This window comes from Sinocyclocheilus rhinocerous, unplaced genomic scaffold (assembly GCF_001515625.1).
Source record: "Sinocyclocheilus rhinocerous isolate Xijiao unplaced genomic scaffold, SAMN03320098_v1.1 scaffold54, whole genome shotgun sequence".
Taxonomy (NCBI): Eukaryota; Metazoa; Chordata; class Actinopteri; order Cypriniformes; family Cyprinidae; genus Sinocyclocheilus; species Sinocyclocheilus rhinocerous.
Genome location: NW_015647078.1, coordinates 726,696 through 745,738, shown reverse-complemented (window position 1 = coordinate 745,738; position 19,043 = coordinate 726,696). Strand labels below are relative to the sequence as shown.

The window sequence follows — 19,043 nt, the reverse complement described above, 5'->3', positions numbered from 1 at the left end:
TCCATACTTATGAAACTCATTTTGAGAGATTTTTTTTTTTTTGTACAGTGCCTCAGATTAAACTATTTTTGTTTTTTCAGAATAAAAGAAAATTATATTCTATCTGTTTTTTTGTTTTGTTTTGTTTTTGCATTTTGCAATGCATTCTGGTATTGCTTTATCCATTAAGGATACATGCAGTGCTTTCTTAGGTTTTACATATAAAGCCAAATCACATATTGGAAACATTCATATTACAATCGAGCGTTCATTACAGCCCAGCAGTACAACAGAACTCACCTCGTGTAAGGTCAGAGGTCATGTGAGGCCAGCTGTAGGTCCGTACAAGCTGCCAATCAAAATCATCTTCCTGTGCCTGTCTGTATTCACATAGGCTGGGGTCGGAGTCTTCCTCAAACGTGCAGCCAGCTGGACAGAGAGAACACACTGTTAGAACCAAACTATATTTAGATGGTCACTTTACATTGCGTTTTGCTTTTGTAGGTCAGTATAACTGATCTTTTGAAATATTCTGAAAAGTAATATATTCCAACATCCTACTTGGGAAAGTGCAACATAAGTCATACTTCAATTGAAGTTGAACTTGTAAACGTGTAGAAATTTACAATGATTTCACACATGCATGGCGACACCTAGGCCAGGGTGACGCATTTAATGATTTCCCATGAAGCTACTTGAATAAAGACGTCTTAAAGGTGCAGTAGTGAAAACAGCTTGCTTAATTGCAAGCGTCGGTGAAAAAAATTATAATTTGAAGCTAAACTGCGTCTATTTTTGGTGCATTAAATTTTTGGTGCATTAAAATTTGACCAACATTTTGAGAGAACTTCAGGGAAGAAAATAAAATGAGTTGATAATGATCTCTTTAAACAACAAACAGCCAAAAGCTCCACATTTTTGATCACACTCATAACTTTTTATGAGAACAGTAGGATGATTGCTGCTTTAGGCAGATGTATTTCTGTAAATAACTTTATGTGAGTTTGCTAGCTTTGTAGTGGAAAAGGAACCTCAGGGCTGTTTTGTTCGAGTAATTAAATATTCCGCACAAAACTACGACTTACTTTGTAACAGTAACCTTTCAGGAGCGATACGGGACTCTGCGTCTTTCACTGAGAAGAAAAACTTTGTTCAGACAGGCAGCTAAAATCTGATTTTTTGCATATCCGACTCAAATCTGTTTAGTTGTTTGCAGAGAGAAAAATAAATCTATTTTGGGTTTTTCAGGCTACGTCCACACGAAGCCAGAACTTTCCCTATCCGATCTTTTTTTCCCCCTCGTCTCAAGAAATATCTGCGTCCACACGAAACCACAAAACCGACACAAAACGATGTAGTATACATGCCAGACCAGCATGTGGCGCTGTAATTCTGCCACAGAGATACACTAAAACGGAGAAGAAGACTTGGACTATGCACATAAACCTTGCGCGCGGTATACAAACGAACATGGAACAATACATTTATTAATCTGTGTTAATGTTAGTTAATAAAAAGACAATCGTTCAGTGTTTGTTCATGTTTTTGTTGCTGTTACGTGACGTAGCGGTGTCTGACTAGGGGCGAGATGTGGGCTGATGACGTCATCGTTTCAGAAAATATACGGATTCGCTGTCCACATGAAAGCGCAAGGGCGGCGTTTTCAGATTTATCCACTCTGGGACCCAATTTAAAAAAATATCAGTTTCACTCTCCCAAAACGCCGGATCCGTGTGGACGAAACACCTATACGATACAAAATGTATGCGTATACAGCTAAACGTGTCTCCGTGTGGACGGGGCCTCAGTCTAGAGGTCTGCATTCCCGCAGCTCTCCCGTGGGAACCGCGGGTATCTGTGCTTTATTCTTATTGACCACCGGTACAGCTTGCGCTCAGGACTGTTATGCACGTGCTGCACGCATACTTTAAACGTCACACGTTTTATTTGCATGGTCTGCATAACGCAGCATGTGCATAACGATGCTCAGAGCAGGCTGTACCTGTGGTAAATATACGGCCCTCAGACAGAACAGGCAGGTTGTCGATGAGTGACAGAGCAGAATAAGGATGGAGCAAAGTGTGGATGCGCTGTCCTTGAAGGACGTTCAACTCGGTTTTGTTTATATTTTGCTTAGCCTATAATTTTAAATGAAAAAATAACACAATTTTGTGCAGAATACACTTTTATTTGTCAGCCTATCTCTCTTTCTTTCAGTAGCGGAAATTTCAAAGTGAGATTCTGGAAACGAGATCTAAATTTAGCGGGAACGGTCGGGTCGGGAAGAAAATTATTTTAAGCGGACAGCGGGTGAACAAAGAGTGAATATATAGCGGAGCGGGTGGGTGCGGAATAGAACCTTGTGGGAGCGGGACTAAAAAAACAGTCCCGCGCAGACCTCTACCTCAGTCTAGGCTGATTGGAAAAATGTGCCTCTACTAGGGCTGTGCGATTAATCGAAATCGAATCGAAATCGCGATTTGAGACGTTGCGATTTCCTAATCGCAAAGCCTGCGATATGGACGCGATATTACTCTGTTCCAGAGCATATGCATGACTGCCAGCCTTGAGTTGCAGCTCTTGTTTCCTATAAGTAGCCATCATGTTGCCATTGTCTGTCGTCGTGTATTGAATGTATTTATCCCGCTGTTGGTGAGTCTAGTCTGTTCATGTCAAGTCTGTTCATGTCAAGTCAAGTCTCGGATTATTGTTTGGATCACACTGTAAATAAACTGCACTTGGGTTCTTCACTACTCTCGCCCTCAGTGGATGATTCGTTACAGTAATGGTTTAATGGAAACTATAAGAATTTCTGTGATAGTTTCTATTGTTTTTTTCAGCAGGGTAATGATACCCATACTGTGCTGCACATTATTGGCAATATTGAGCTGAAGCTTGACTTTGCAAATTTAAAATCGCAAATCAAATCGCAATCGCAATATCTGTCAAAAAAATCGCAATTTGATATTTTCCCCCAAGTCGCACAGCCCTAGCCTCTACCTACATTTTTGGAAAGCTCCAAAAACATCCCTACAGTATACTTACAATCCATTGCAGTTTGGCTGAAATGAACACTAGTGGCAGTAAAACACCAATCATTTTTATTCCTAATTCTTAACGTCTTTACTACAATACTATGTTATGACCTCAAAACAAATTTACCACTTAAACTAATACACTTTGACATTTACATCAAATAATCAGCTCAATATACAGTATATGGCTTTTCTCAAATAGTAAACTTGCTCGGTAGCACACCCGGTTATAGCACTGCACTCGCAATGCAAGTCACAATAAAAGAGCTCAAAAATTGTCATGCCTGCTTCAGTTTTTGGTTATCTCGCATTTGCTTTTGTTAACACTATCGGTTGTTAGGTTTAGTGTAGGTGGTACGTTATTTTCAAAGGCTACACAATCAGCTTGTAACACTCCAAAGAGAAAGGAAAACTTGAAATCGCATCATATGACCCCTTTAAGCTAATTTACCGCCACTCACCAGGCATTTAATTTTTGAACTGCAGCGATACGTACAACAACCAACGTAACAAAGCAGCGTCAGATTTCTGATCAAACTGAACATGCTTGTAGCACCACTCACTGAGCGTTTCACTTTGAAAGTGTCGGGAAACATGCAAGAAGCAATGTAATATTATTTTGCAGAAATGTCGCCACAGGCAGGTTTTTCCAATGAGCCTGGTTGGGATTTTGGATCTGTTTGGGGTTCATTACTTGTTAAATAACAGTGCGAACAGTCAGTTCTAAAAATTGGATTTGGAATTGTAGTGTGTGTAGTGTGAATAAAGGCTAATCACCCACACTAAAACTAATGAGGCAAACAAAAATACACTCTCGACGGCACACGCACTGATGTGGCATCATCTCAGGCAAAAATGATTGAGTGCCACATCTGAACTCAGACTCCAGCTAAAAGCTTTTCGGTGCCTTTTGTTTTTCTTTCCTTAATTGCATCTAATAGCTCTGGTTTTCTTCAGCTCTGTGTGTAAGTGGAGGTGTGTGTTTCGGCTCAATTAGCTCCAGGCTTGGAGGACGGGGAGGTAAAGATGGGTCAGGTAGATTGCTGTCAGCTGACAAACATCAGCATCACACCAGAGACACAGAGACGGAGCTAGACACACATAATAGACTCATCGCCGGTGTGAGGTGACCCACTCACTGTGAGTGTGTCTTTGAGAAACATGCTATCAGCAGGCTCCCAACAGAACCTAATAATACTCCATCTAGAGTAGCGTCTCAAAACAGAAGCACTCTCACAACCACATGCTCTCACGTTACATTACAGGTGGCGAAATTATAGTCACCCAGACCCCGGTAAATAAACCAAACTCACACAAACAGCAGAACATCTCAGTAGAGACATGCACTCTCAGCATTCAGATTCTGATTGGTCAGTGGTGGAATTTAGTTGTGCTAGTCCGTCGTATTACACAGTGATTTGACACTGACCAAAAAAATAAAGGCCAAAAATTTATATTTAAGGTCCATTTATTTTGTGATAATGATTGGCTGACAGTAATTAGCTGGATAATGTACAGTCAGCCGGTCATTATCGCAAAACAAACCTTTCAGGATCATACCAGAGCTGTCCATGACGTAGATGCATATTTTTGAACCATAAATGCACATGCATTATGCACTTTGTTTAAGCGTTTCACATACAGTATGTAGCAAAGACAGCAAATTAGTGTGTTTCTATTATGGCTTGAGAACTTGTCTCCATCAGATGCGAGCAACATCACAACACGTCCAAACTAAATCACTCCCATTATAATCAACGACGCTGTCTTCACTGAAAGAGCCCGAGTTCAGCTGATGGATGCTGCGTTTCTGTTTTTGAAGCTACTTCAACCACTTTATTTTTCCCATCTGTCTGAAACTAAATGATCATTTAGAAATGCCCTTTTTTTCTATGAACCTCTGATTTTCTGCCCTTTAAATTGACATCATTTGTTGGCTTGAAACTTGAAACTTAACTATATTTACACACAGTTGCAGAAATATATTACAAAATTATTTTGTACACTATTCTTATAAAAAAAAAACAGATGCAAGAATCATTATGTATTATCAGTACCGTCTGAGGTCACACTTTATTTTAAGGTCCAATTCTCACTGTTAACTAAAAACAAATAGTTTTCCTTCAATAAACTCTTAATGTTCTGCTTATTAGTTAGTAAGGTAGTTGTTAAGTTTAGGTAGGGTTAGATTATCTAAAATATGCTCATGCAGAATAAGGCATTAATATCTGCTTTATAAGTACTAATAAACAGCCAATATGCTACATGCTAATAAGCAGCTAGTTAATAGTGAGAACTAGTCCCTAAACTAAAGTCTGTAAATGCACAAGTGATGCATTTGCACTAAAAAGTGTTCTATGTTTGATGGCACATGAAAATGATCAAGTTACCCACTGCATCTATTGTATCCTGACCACAAGACCCTTCACAGTTTGTTTTTTAATCAAGGTTTAGCTCTCTGGCGTCTTGAAGGCTCCATCATGACCGAGTCTCTACCGGATTAAAACCCTGTTTCTCGCAAAGCTACAAGAGCAGCTCTCAAGGAAGTCTTTCAGTTGCTTTAGTTGTCAAAATTAAACAGCAAAGACAGGCTTATATTACATGGGTTTATAATCCGCAGCTGCCATCTCCAGGCATTTAAGAGCAGGATTTTCAGATCAGTCCGCAGTTGTCTGTGAAGGAACTCTCTGTCATTGTAAACACAGCTTTACAGTCAGAGCTGCCATCATCAGAGGCAAGCAAAGATAATGATCATTACAGAAGAGCTGTAAAGCTTTTATCACCACTACCATGAAAATTACAATGTCAAAGATTATTATCTCTCGCTTTGTCTCTGGTGTGAAAGTCTCACAGTCGTTCCACTTCAAAAAAAACACATACTTCTCTCCTCTCCTATAAACAGTATATATAATATACAGTATGCATGTGCAATACATTGATTAAAAGTGACTGTAAATACATGTATAATGTTACAAAAAAACTGAAAACTGGCAAAAAAAATGCATCATGGTTTCCACAAATAGTTTAAGCAGCAGTTAACCGTTTATAACTGTTTTCAACAGATAATACAATTCAGCTTTGATCACAGTAATACATTACATGTTAACATATATCCAAATAATTCAACAATATTACTGTTTTTACTGTATTTTAAATAAAATAAACGTAGCCTTGGTGAGGAGAAAAGGCTTCTTTCAGAAACGTTTGTACATAGAGCTTCATTTGGGCCTCAGAAAGCTCATAGTCTCATAGCAGCATGATATTGTAAGGTGCTAAAGAGGCTGGCTGACTCGGTGCCAGACCCACTCATGGACTATGGTGAGGGTGGCTCCGGGGCCCACGCTCCCTTTGTTTGTTTACCTTTCCATCTGTTGCTTTAATAATGCAGAGGCATTACTCCAGTCTCAGGCATTATGAGCACACTGCTCATCTCAAACTGCCTGTGGTGTGTCTGACTTCATTTTCAGTCCAGTTGTTGACTTGTTTGAACTAGTCTGTCCAGGCCAATTACACTGCGATCGCTGCACTATTTTCTTTCTTTCTTTCTTTCTTTTCTCCATATACATGCACTAGATGAGTGGTTGATGGTCCCTAACCCAAACCCTAACCTTGACTTGAAGATGACTTAAGGCCGACTTCTGTCCATATTGTGAAATATTATGACATATTTATTTGAATATATTTTAAGATATAATTAAATTCTCTGATTCAAAGCTGGATTTTTAGCATCATTACTCCAGTATTCAGTGTCGCATGATCCTTCAGAATCATTCTAATATGCTGATTTGCTGCTCACCCTAACATTTCTGATTATTATCAATGTTGAAAACATTTGAAAAAAGTGAGTACGTGAATAAATAAATAAATACAGTGAAGACTGGAGTAATGGCTGCTAAAATTCAGCTATGCATCACATGAACAAATAAAAAAATAATTATTGTACTGTTTACTACATATGGTTTATACTGTATTTTTGATCAAATAATTGCATAGAAGCAATTTTTTTAGAATCATTCTAATATGCTGATTTGCTGCTCACCCTAACATTTCTGATTATTATCAATGTTGAAAACATTTGAAAAAAGTGAGTACGTGAATAAATAAATAAATACAGTGAAGACTGGAGTAATGGCTGCTAAAATTCAGCTATGCATCACATGAACAAATTAAAAAATAATTATTGTACTGTTTACTACATATGGTTTATACTGTATTTTTGATAAAATAATTGCATAGAAGCAATTTTTTTTTTCCAAAAACATAAAAAAATATTCCAAACTTTTGACTGGTATTGATAGTATAATAACTTATAAATCATTATTTATCCACTATTCATTTTGTGATTCCAGGAAGTTTCAAGAACTGTTCTTCAAAGAAACAAAGTAATACGATTTCAGTCTACCTCTTGATTTTTTTTTTTTATGATGCCAGATAATATGAACCACTGGATGCAACAAATGCCTCGTTTATAATGGGTTTTAATGTTTATGTCTCGTCGCTCCGGCCGGACAGGGCATCACAGTATGGTGAGGGGCATAACATTTCCGTCACACACTTGAGGTATTCGGCCAATCACAACGCACTGGATAGCTGGCCAATCAGAGCACACCTCGCTTTTCAGACCGATGAGCTTTGTAAAAACCGACACTTTTCAGAAAGGCGGGGCATAGAGGAGAAACAATAATGTACAATATGTGGAAATTATGTGTTTGTTGAACCTTAAACTGCATAAACACATTGCATTAAACCAAATACACAAAACAATGTTCTTTTTTAGCAACGTCATATGACCCCTTTAAAGTTGCTCAGCTCTTTTAACTGCATTGTGTTGACACATTCCACTGATGTTGCTCATTAGCACGGGCTTTGCCTATGATCCTTTCTGCAAGCACTCAGTTATGCATTTAATTAAATTATAATTATTGAAAACTGTGTGTACATGTTTGTGTGTGTGTGTGTGTGTGTGTGTGTGTTCCCAGAGGAAATGTTATTGCTCAGAAGTTGCACATTCATTGCACATGAAATGTATCTGTTATATTTCTTTGACACAGCTACTAAAACTACTTTGTAAAAGTAGTTTTAAACTCAGATAATTTGATGAGAAATGTTCAAGTTAATATTGAAATCCTGACTTTTAACTGCAAACTTTGCCGAGAAAATGCTAAGTTGGTCATTAGCTGCTCCAAACTGGTCACTGGCTATTCCAAAAGGGGGAAGAAAAAACAAACACTTGACCACCAAGCTAGAATGACTGCTCAAATTTAGTTTGTTACTGGTACAAGAATGGTCTAATGATCACTTTAGACCTTCTAGAAACATGCTGCTATGTTCCAATAGCAATTAATCGCAACATGAAAATTTGATACCAGCATATCCCTACTGGCATCTACCAAATTTGTTTTCCCAAAACTCCAAAAACATACCTATACATACAATTGACCCTTTGCAAAGACCCGCCCCCCCTAAACATGAATGAACATCAGAAGGTATCTTGTTTCAAGCATGGAAAGACATCAGTACACACCATATTTCAAGTTTACTGACATTAATATACCCTCCTGTATGTCTTGTTTGTCAGACAAAATGGCGAATTCTGTGTTATGATTAGACAGATCGAACAAACTCAAACAACATCTTATTCTCGCACAGTTCCTTGCACAATACTATGTTATGATCACAGGACACTTTTACCATAGTGCATGGTTTGTAAACTAATACTTTTTTGATGTTTGCATCATACAAACTGGCTTTTTCTGATGAAGTAAATTTGCTCGGTAGCGCACCCGGTACAGCACTACACATGCAAAGCGAGTCACGATGAAGGAGTTCAAAGACTTGTAGAAGGATGTCATGGTTGCTTCAGCAAATATATTTTTATGTGGTATGTTACTTTTGACTGGTAGTGTACTTTGAAAGTGTTGTGAAATGTGAAAGAAGCAACATAGTATCATTTTGCAGAAACAATGCAACAGGCTTGTTTTTTGTTGTCCATAACACAGCTGCAGTGTACAGTGTTATTTTTTTTTTAAAACTCACTGCTGTCTCTATCTATTGAGATCTCATTTGTGATTTTATTTTCCTGTGGGGTCAGTACTTACGCTACATGTTAAACACTTGTAGAAAGGTTTGACTGCCTGTCGTTTCGTGTGTCTGTATGACTGTGTGGGCTGTTAATGGCACAAGCGCTCCGCTTCCCTGAGGAAACACTTGAAGAAGAGTATTTCCAGATCTGCTACATGAAAACCTGAACTGTTTTCCCAGAGCAGTATTCTTGCTGAAATGTCAAACACGATAAATTAAGATAGAAAAATGTATCTTTAGCATTTTGATCCTTGTGGTATGCTAATTAGAAACTGCATAAATGAAAACCAGCCGACACAGTCTCTCATCAGCGCACTGAAGACGAGGCCTGACTTCCCCTCGCCGAAGACGTCTTGTGTCTCCAGACAGCCCTCTGAGAGGTGTGGTGAGACAGAACAAAGCACCGTAAATAAATAACGCAGTGTGAATGCTGTGGCCGTTACTTTGAAAGCAAGGAAAGTAATTTGCAGAACAGCGCATCCCGAAAGCTGGCGTGGAGATGCAGGTATACGTGTGTCGGCGCTGCCTTTGATGTCTGAGACTCACACTGAGTGCAGTCTGTTCCTTCACCACGCACACCCATCTCTATTTTTTTTTTCACTTTATGGCTCTTCTTTGATGCCAATAGTATGTTAGAAGGTTTAATATCTGTCCCGCGGTTCCCATTTGTAGCACTGTCATAAATCTGATCATCACCTGCAGCAAATGGAAGAAAGGAATAAAAACAAGTGCAAGGAAGAAAAAAAACGTGACTAAATGAGAGACAGAGACATATGGGCTCTGTTCCAAAACTTAGTGAGCTTCCTACATGGACGGTATTTTAAGGCATCACGATCCAGGCGTGAATTCAGTTTCACAGAGTAGGCAGCATAATTGTGTTACTTTCTAAAATACCTTTTACACAAATTCTAAGGCAGAATTGTATATATCCTTTGCAGGGGAGTAAATTTCGTCTAACAGTAGGGGGGGACAATAAACATAACATTTCTCAAGAGCAATTTTTGAAGGGGACACAAATAATACAGCTAAAATTGTACTTGTAAGGATATGTATACGCAGAGGAAAGCCTTACTACTATTAGTGCAGCAGGGACACCTTGGCAAATTAGACAACTTCAAGCTATTGTGGTCGCGCCGAGACAGCGCTCGTGTCCGTTGTAGACATTACTATCCGTCACAGTGTTGCCAAGTCCACGGTTTTCCCGTGGAATTGGGCTACTTTATCACTGTTGCCGCGGGTTGTTTTTAATGTCCGCGGGTTGAAGCGACCCCAATAACGTGCATTTTAGCCCCCGGAACGCGATTTTTACCGGGGGACCCCCCTCGAAACGCGGTTCGTTAGGGCTAGTTTTGGGCTAGTTTTGAGTAGCAATTGGACGGGTTTTGTTGTGAAAACCTGGCAACCCTTTCCGTCAAGCAGGTAACGTTATTATTGCTACCATAGCGGACTCATCGAAAAATACATTGGCATTAATACTATTATGCTCTTTTACAAAGTCTTGATTTTGTTTTGGTGGTGTACTAGAACAGGCTCTCATACTAGGTTGTTCGAAAAACACATTATTTTTCACATATTTTACATGAACGGTTCGAAAAGTTCCTGTATCAAATGAAGGCCCGCCTTCTGAAATACGAAATGTGCTGTGATTGGTTAGCTGGGCCAGTGTGTGTTGTGATTGGCAGCACTCGGCGCCTGGTTGGGAAATGTCCTGCCCCTTACCATAGCCGCCTGCTAGCTTCAGTGTAAATATTGCTCAAAATCAAATCAATTTGAGCGCGATTTAAACCCGGATGATTGTAACCACTCTAAGTTAGCGTCTAAGAAAGCTAGCGTGTCTCCGACATAGTGATAACACTTGTTGCCTTCTCTAGTGCAGCTCAACCAGGTCTCGTCCCATTCGTCGATATTTGTGATATCACAAATACCGGAAAATATACGTTGTAGTCCAAACGAGTCATTCGTTGTAGTTTTTTTTATTTTTTATTATTCTGTTAAATAAAATATATTTTTTGAAGTGGACTTTGAGCTTTGTAACTTTGCAGATCTTTTTTATGCTCAAACAGCAACATTACAGACTAACTAAAGTTGAAAAAGTGAAAAAGCATAATAGCACCCCTTTAAAGAGAAACAAATCACATCATCCGATGTTTAAGTGAATAAAATAGCCTTGACAGCCTTACTTACTGGAGTTCCACAACTATTGACTTCTCTCTCACTGGACTTGTGTGTGTGTAGGTGATGTAAAAGAGGAAAGCAGGCATTTGGACCGAAGCACTGTGAGGCAAGGGAGGGGGAGACTCAATATGTTTCTAAACTTAAAACGCATTTTTGCCCCGTTTGTGTTGTTTTACTACTTACACAATTATTTAAAGTAAAAACATTATTTACAATACACAGCATGGTTTTGGGGGGGTCCTGTCCCCCCAGTCCCCCCTAGGATTTCCGCCTATGATCCTTTGTGCAGAATACAATACAATAAAATACAATGAGAGAAGAAAAAAATTTAAAAAGTGTGGATATAAATATGCCGAAAAGTATTGTATGCAACATGCAACATGCATATGCAATAGCTTCGCAACATGCCAACAGCTATCTCTATTCAAAACAATATATCTAACACATGGAGTCCTAGCTAAAACACTCAATAGTGTTTTACATTAGTCACTTATGAGGTCCTATTTTAATGAGAATGCTGCCTTAATAGACAGCAGGGCAGCTCACTAGGGTTTGGAACAGAGCTACTCTGTTGCTTCTCTCAGAGTAACTCACCCTGCTTCAGTGAGAAACATCGCTATGTTTTGTGAGCCATAAAGACAGTAAATATTTGTTGTTTGGTATTGTTTCTGTTAGAGAAATGATTCTCTGGAGGCGGAGAGTGTTATTGATGGTTAAGTATAGGACACGGGCTATCAACTCATGACGATTACTTACAGTCAAACGGTTGCAAATGTCTCCCCTTATCCCGCTGAACAATTTATCTCAGGGCTGGATGGGAACTAATTTTCTTTATGGCTCCCACGCGAGACATGTCCATCAGCCGGTAATGTACGAGTAGCGCTGGCTGACTCAAACTGATATGCTTGCAACTCTTTCAGCAAAGTCCTAGCAACACAAATGCTGATCGTAGCTTGTTGAGTCCATCTTCACCACAGCAACTGGCATTTCATCCCAAACACATACTATTAAGCTATTAATCCTTATCTATAGTGTTATTTTAGAATTATTTATATACTGTTATAGTATGTATTAATATTTGGAATGAAGTTTTTTTTTATATATTAAGTTTTTCTTTTAATTTTAGCCTAAGTTGTCCTCACTTTTTTTAATAAATATTCCTATTGAGCTTCAATTTATTTTTATTTCGGTTATAGTTTTAATAATTGTATTGCTTCAACTTAAACTTATTTGTTTCAGTTAATTAGTTAGTTAGTTAGTTAATTGACTGAGAGGTATAGTCAAAGCTAAACATTATGACAAACAATAGAATATTTTTAGAAATTTTAAAGAGATTTTTTAAGAAAGGAAATTAGAAAAGAAGAGTTAAGGGGAATTAATAAATTATTAATAATTAACTGTCATTGTGTGAATGATATGTAATCATGTAATCCATAAAAAAGTAACTGTAATCTGATAAAGAACATTTTAAAATGTAATGTAATCTAAATACAAGTGCTTAATTTTTGGAATCTGATTACATAATTTGGATGAAAAGATTACAAGTAATCCACTACTACCAAGCACTGACTCTATCTGTGGTCTGTTATCTATCTGAAAGTGAAAAGTGAAAGTCACGTGACATGCGGCCAAGTATGGTGACCCATACTTGGAATTAGTGCTCTGCATTTAACCCATCCCAAGTGCACACACACAGCAGTGAACACACACACACCGTGAACACACACCCGGAGCAGTGGGTAGTCATTTTTTTGCTGCGGCGCCCGGGGAGCAGTTGGGGGTTCGGTGCCTTGCTCAAGGGCACCTCAGTCGTGGTATTGAAGGTGGGAGAGAGCGCTGTACATTCACTCCCCCCATCTACAATCCCTGCCGGTACGAGACTCAAACCCGCAACCTTTGGGTTACGAGTCCGACTCTCTAACCATTAGGCCACGACTTCCCCCATTTCAGGTCATGGTGGCTTGATGACTTCACATTAAGACCAGGAACACGTATTAATGTTGAATTTAAATTCAAAGCATCAGCTCTTCTGAGTAAGTGTCAGAAACACAAGAAAGTCAAAAAAAAGAGAAAAAGTCCAGGTCTGCTCTCCTCAATCATCTCCAAACCTCCCAACAATGCGAGTGTAATCTATCATCTGACAGTGAGCGCATACGCGGAAGCTCGGCCTCCTCGCAGTCGGAGTTGTAAAGCATGTGTGCGCTCCTGCTGTCTGAGGTAAGTTCAGTCCGGCGGGGAGTCCAGGTGTTTATCAGGGACTGTGAGCCTCCACTGCTGGAACGCTGAGATTCTGTCTGCTGTCAGTCTGGAGCCAGAGCTGGAGTTATGATGATGGTACTGAGATGGGAATTACATGTTTATGATGGATCACCAATTTTGTGCTCGTGTTTACAGCAACACAGCGGCTGGAAAAACTGACCCACATACTGATAATAAATACTGACGGAGAGATACGAAGAAGACTAGCTACACTTTCATCTTTGAGAACAGAGAAAAGAGTGAGACACAAAGATCTAGTCCACCTGTTAATGATTTAGCAAGTGAATACAATGCAAATCATGTTATGAACTCTCTCAAAATCCTGTGGAACTTGATTGGTTATCTAATTACAACTAGGGCTGCACGATATATCGAAAATATCGAAATATCGCAAATGTAAATATCGTGATATGCATATCGCAAGGGCGTGCGATATCTGAATCATTTTAATAATAGGCTACTTAAATCAAAACGTTGCAAAAGGTCAAAGTTTTAGTTCGACGCATATAGCAGAGAATTGCTTGACGTTAAAAAGAGTTAAGTGCAATAAGTTGCAGAAAACAACTCTTTGCCGTCTCGTCTTGCTGTCTGACTCACACCTGAAGCGCGCGCACAAGACGCATCTCGCGCAGCGTCTCTTCAGTTCTGCCGCACACGTGCAAAGTGCGCGCACACAGAGAGACGCGTTTCAGACAGCTCGCGAACACCGAGTTGATTCGTCTTTCGCATCTCCTCCTCCTTATGTTTGAACAAACACATACACACAGAATTGTCAATAGTACCCGTCTCGACGATCATTCTCGTAAACGCAGTCAGTTATGTTTTAAATGAATGTAAACAGCTGAGAAAGAAATCGGATGTGTATCATTATACTGGATCCGTGCAGTCGGATTTAAAGGGACAGCAGCCTATAAATACGTGCTGCTGAATATGTCACTAATGTTAATCAAACAACAAAACAGCTATAACAAAGATTAATCTAAATTTAATTCATACAGTGAACACAATGCAGTGTTATTTTACACTTAATTATTAAATGTCTGTACCTGAATACTATTTATTTGAGCTATGCTTGTAAATTGTGTATTTGTTCTTTTTTCCCCCTTTTTCTTTCTTTTTTTTACTGACTGTTCACTTGCCTTTAATCATGTTTGAACTTTCTCAGACTATAGTTTTTGCTGAGGTATATGAAGAAGTACTTAAAGTGTATGGAAAGCAAAGTTACAATGATATAAAATTAGTGTCATTAATTTTTTTGTTTGTATGTTCACATTGATGTTAAATTTCATTTTCTGATTTGTGACATTACTTTTTATGTACTGCTAAAACACTGCTGGTCACTTTCAGAAGTTGTAGTGATTCTTTCTTTTCCAAGAAAGAATGTGAAACAAATTGGTTATATAATTTTAATTTTTAAATATTTTAAAATATAATTTAAATAGATTTTTCACACTTTAAGCAATATCGTATCGCATATCGAATATCACATTTTTTACCAATTTATCGCGTATCGCATTTTTTTTTCAATATCACACAGCCCTAATCACAACCAAGAGCAGGCTATTGATATAATGACACATTAATTTTAATTAAAATGACATAAATCAATAATCATATTAATAAATAATATTGTATGAATTAATATTCTTTACCACAACATATGCTTGTGAAACAGAAGTGTGTACAGAACTGTATTCAATGTGAACTTGTAGTGTACTTCAAATCTTAAAAATATACGAAATAAAAAAATTATGAAATAAAATGCCACTTAAGTACACTTTTATTTCTTAACAGACTTAAGTACACTTAAAATTGCACATTGTAATAACGTCAAATTAAAAGTTCCAAATTGCATTTTAAGTCACTGTTTTAATTATCACTTGTCATGATTTTAAAAAGTACGCTTTTCTAATGTGTTGACTAGCATACTAACATACTGATTATTATTTTAACTGCAATGTGTTATGACTTTACATTCGGCTTAAATTCTAAATTAACTTTAATTTAAGTTAATTTCAATGTACATGCAATTAGGTTTCTGAAAGCATTGCATTTAATATTATTTCTGGAATAAGTACATAACAGTATACTAAAGTGTGCTTTTTTATGATATTAAGATACCATATCATATTAACTACTAAATGTTGACCAATTGTCTGTTATTTAAAATGCTAGATAATATAAAATGGCTTAACTTAATTAAGCAAAATTATGTAATGTCAGAAAGGAATGAGGGCTTAGAGCAAAACTGCCATCAAAATGAATAAAAATGCCCCCAAACTTTGAGTGTCAGTATGAGAGTGGAACAAGATCATCAATACAGAACATTTCAGCATCACCTCACCTTATGTTCCAACCCCACATCAATTATTCACAGACTCTAGATTAAAATTTACGACTGAGCTTCACGACGAGTTCTGGAAATGAGCTCCATATCATTGTCTGACCGTCTGTCAGTGCCAAACTTTCTCTGACTGTTCAACTCCCTTGACTGATGTAGTGACACTTTTCCAACTTTTACTGTCACACGTATGGCACTTTCACATTACAGACTCGGAAAGGTCATGGTAAAAATGTCTTCCTTTCTCTCGCTCTCAAAGTAAAAGTTTGATCTGTTTTTCTGGATGGTGTGTTGCTCTGATTGGCTGTTCTTTATTTTTCTAAGTAACAAGGTACTAAGTTTATCACTTTTGAGGAAGAACAAGTCACTGTATTTGCAGGCCCTTCGGGTGGTCAAGGCACTGCTGATCAACACAGTGGTGTTTCGTTCCCAAATGATTCAGTGTTTTTGAACGAATCTGGTGAGTCAAAGATTCAAAAAGCCATTTATAAACAGTTCGCAAAATCTTCTAGAAACTGCATACTAGTACAGTACTATTTTTAGCACATCTTTCTATGGCATAAACAGCAGGAATAGTATGCGAGTAAGCAGTTTGGAAATCAGTATGTCACTTGCCTCATTCCTAAATGAATCAGCTGTTTTAAATAAATTGGTTGAGTGAGTAAATCAATGACTCACTCATTAAGTCAGTGACTTGTCCTCACCTAATGGAGGTTTTAGTTTCATATTTAAAGTGTCATTTCATAGTTCTATATAGGGCTGCCCTCAACTAAAGATTTTTCTGATCGACTAATAGTCGTTCATTTAAAGCGATTAGTTGACTAATCGCACGTTTATATTAATAAACCTTATAATTCATAATAATGAGCCTTTAATTGCCTATAGTCTATCAGCGCTCAAGCACACACAGCGGGTTGACGTCAATATTTGACACCCACTTAACATTGTTTTTTGGTTACACAACCTAAAAACAACAAATATCAACGTCAGCTGATGTTGGTATTGGACATTAAATTAACACTGAGACGTTGAATTGACACTGAATTTTGGTCACCCGACGTCGCAACCAAAATGTAACCAAATATCAACGTCTTCTGACGTTGATTTTTTTTTTTTTTTTCTGTGACTAAGCGACTGATAAAATTGTGATCGATTAAGCCTCTTCTTGCGACTAATGGTTAGTCGACTATTAGTTCTACATTCAGTATATTTTATATGTAACATAATAATCTCATAACATTATTTATGCATTTGTAACTGCAGTGTAAATGCATTCATGCCATATATGAGCTGCAGTAAACAGCCTGTGTAAATCTATCTAAATGCCACTTCTGGAGTTCAAAGATAAGATTTTGTTGTTTTCATTTGATTGGTAACAGCCCTAAACTGTATTATTATTCTAATTACATTTATTGAATAAATAGAAATGGTTAAAAATATAGAAATGGTTATAGAAATAGCCACCGTATACAGTACTACACTCAAAAACGTATCAGAACGCATCACTTTTAGACAGATGGACATAAAGAAACAAAGTCTAAACACATTTCACAGTAATTTCTTTTGTGTTTTCTGTAAAAAAAATGTGCAGAGAGACTGCTGTGTTATACTTGAATGAGCTGTCATTCCAGTCTATCACTTTAATACCATATTCAGACCGATCCAACCTTAAATGACACGTAAAACAAAGCAAATTGTGATCGCTTTAATTGAGTTCTGTTCAGAATAGTCAGAAAAATCAGTTTTAGTCAAAATCAGTGATTGTGCTTGCCTTAGCAAGCGCCACTAAAACACTTCATAGTGCTGTAAAAGTAGCAATTACTGTGTTTCTTCTCTTTTGATTTCTTCACTGAATGGACTCGACTAGTTACAGGTGGCTTTTTAAATGTTATTCTGTTTTAACAGCCCTTCAGTCCTTTAATAGCCCTTTAACACTTGTTCGGTACAACACACACACACAGACTTATTCCCTGAGCGTACGCCTCAGCAGACAAGCTGCATTCCTGAGGGAAAGCGTTTTTAGAAAGCAAGAGGAAAGATGGGGCGTCATCCTCTCGGTTTCACATCCATTACCCTCCGATCTGCCGGGAGGAGGAAAACATTAACCAAGAAAGAAAGAAAAGAGGAAAGGAAGGAAACGCGGCTGTCATTATAAGTGCCAACTTCCCATTTATCATTTAGTCTGTTCATTTTTTTTCTCTCCCGCACAGTGAGATATAAATTAGAGCTACGACGTGAGCTATACAAGCCTTTTTTTGGCTCTTCCGCCCCGTTACACTTTTATACACATATAGGCATCATAGAGAACATACGACGCTAATCAGACTCATTGTCACTCCAGCACCTGCACGCTTCTCTTTCTGCAAGGACGGGAGGAGAGGACGGCGATGGAGCTGGGAATATGAAATTTTCATATTGCCTTTAGGGGAGAATTTATTTCTCTTTCTTGTGAAAGGAGGTGGAAGAGATTGAGATGACGCTTTTAACTGCGGTTAGAAAGGTGTCAGCTGCTTGGTCTATTCACTGACTCCATCAAAGCACCTCTCAAAGTGTCTCTCTGTGGCTGCTTTCAGATTTAGGAGTCCGCCACACTCAAAAGTAGTCTTGCGCTAGAGCATTAAGACTTTCTTTAAGGCCCCGTGCTGAGTGCCCTAAGAAGTGCACCGGAGAGTGTGGACTGAATTACTTCACTTGAATTTCACCAGTGAAATCGGTTAGCATAAGCTCTACAAAAGGAAATGAGAAGATGGTTGGACGGTTGAGGGATCAGATATCTCTCAGTCCCCGCAAAGCTCAAAGTCATAAAGGCCACATTCACAGCGCAGCTGAATAGGGCTGTCACTTCACTTCTGCGTAATCTCCTTCTGTTCGGTTATTTACGGAGACAACCACATTCCAGAGTGACACAAATCCAAATCCTTTAACCATACTGTCATTAAATCTGTGTTGGAGTGTAGAAAACTGAACTGAACAATGCAATGATGGATATTGTCTCAAGGAATTTTCATTAAAATACTTTGTTTTGTTTTGTTTTTGTCATCAAATGGTGGGTGACAGAAGGTGTTTAAACTTCATTTATTGATTGGCCAAACAAGGTCAAACTAAAATATTATATAACCTGTTTTATTTTAACCTTTTTTATATATATATATATATATATATATATATACAGT

At 38.0% G+C, this 19,043-nt stretch overlaps 1 protein-coding gene across 1 annotated transcript in view; it reads right to left on the bottom strand.

Annotated features, from left to right (window-relative positions):
- Positions 1–19,043, bottom strand: part of LOC107708701 (receptor-type tyrosine-protein phosphatase U-like) — a 266,276-nt gene that overhangs the window by 196,354 nt on the left and 50,879 nt on the right. The window contains exon 2 of the mRNA XM_016513005.1: positions 280–408. Within this exon, the coding sequence (XP_016368491.1) occupies positions 280–408 (129 nt within the window). The remainder of the gene's footprint in view (positions 1–279; positions 409–19,043) is intronic.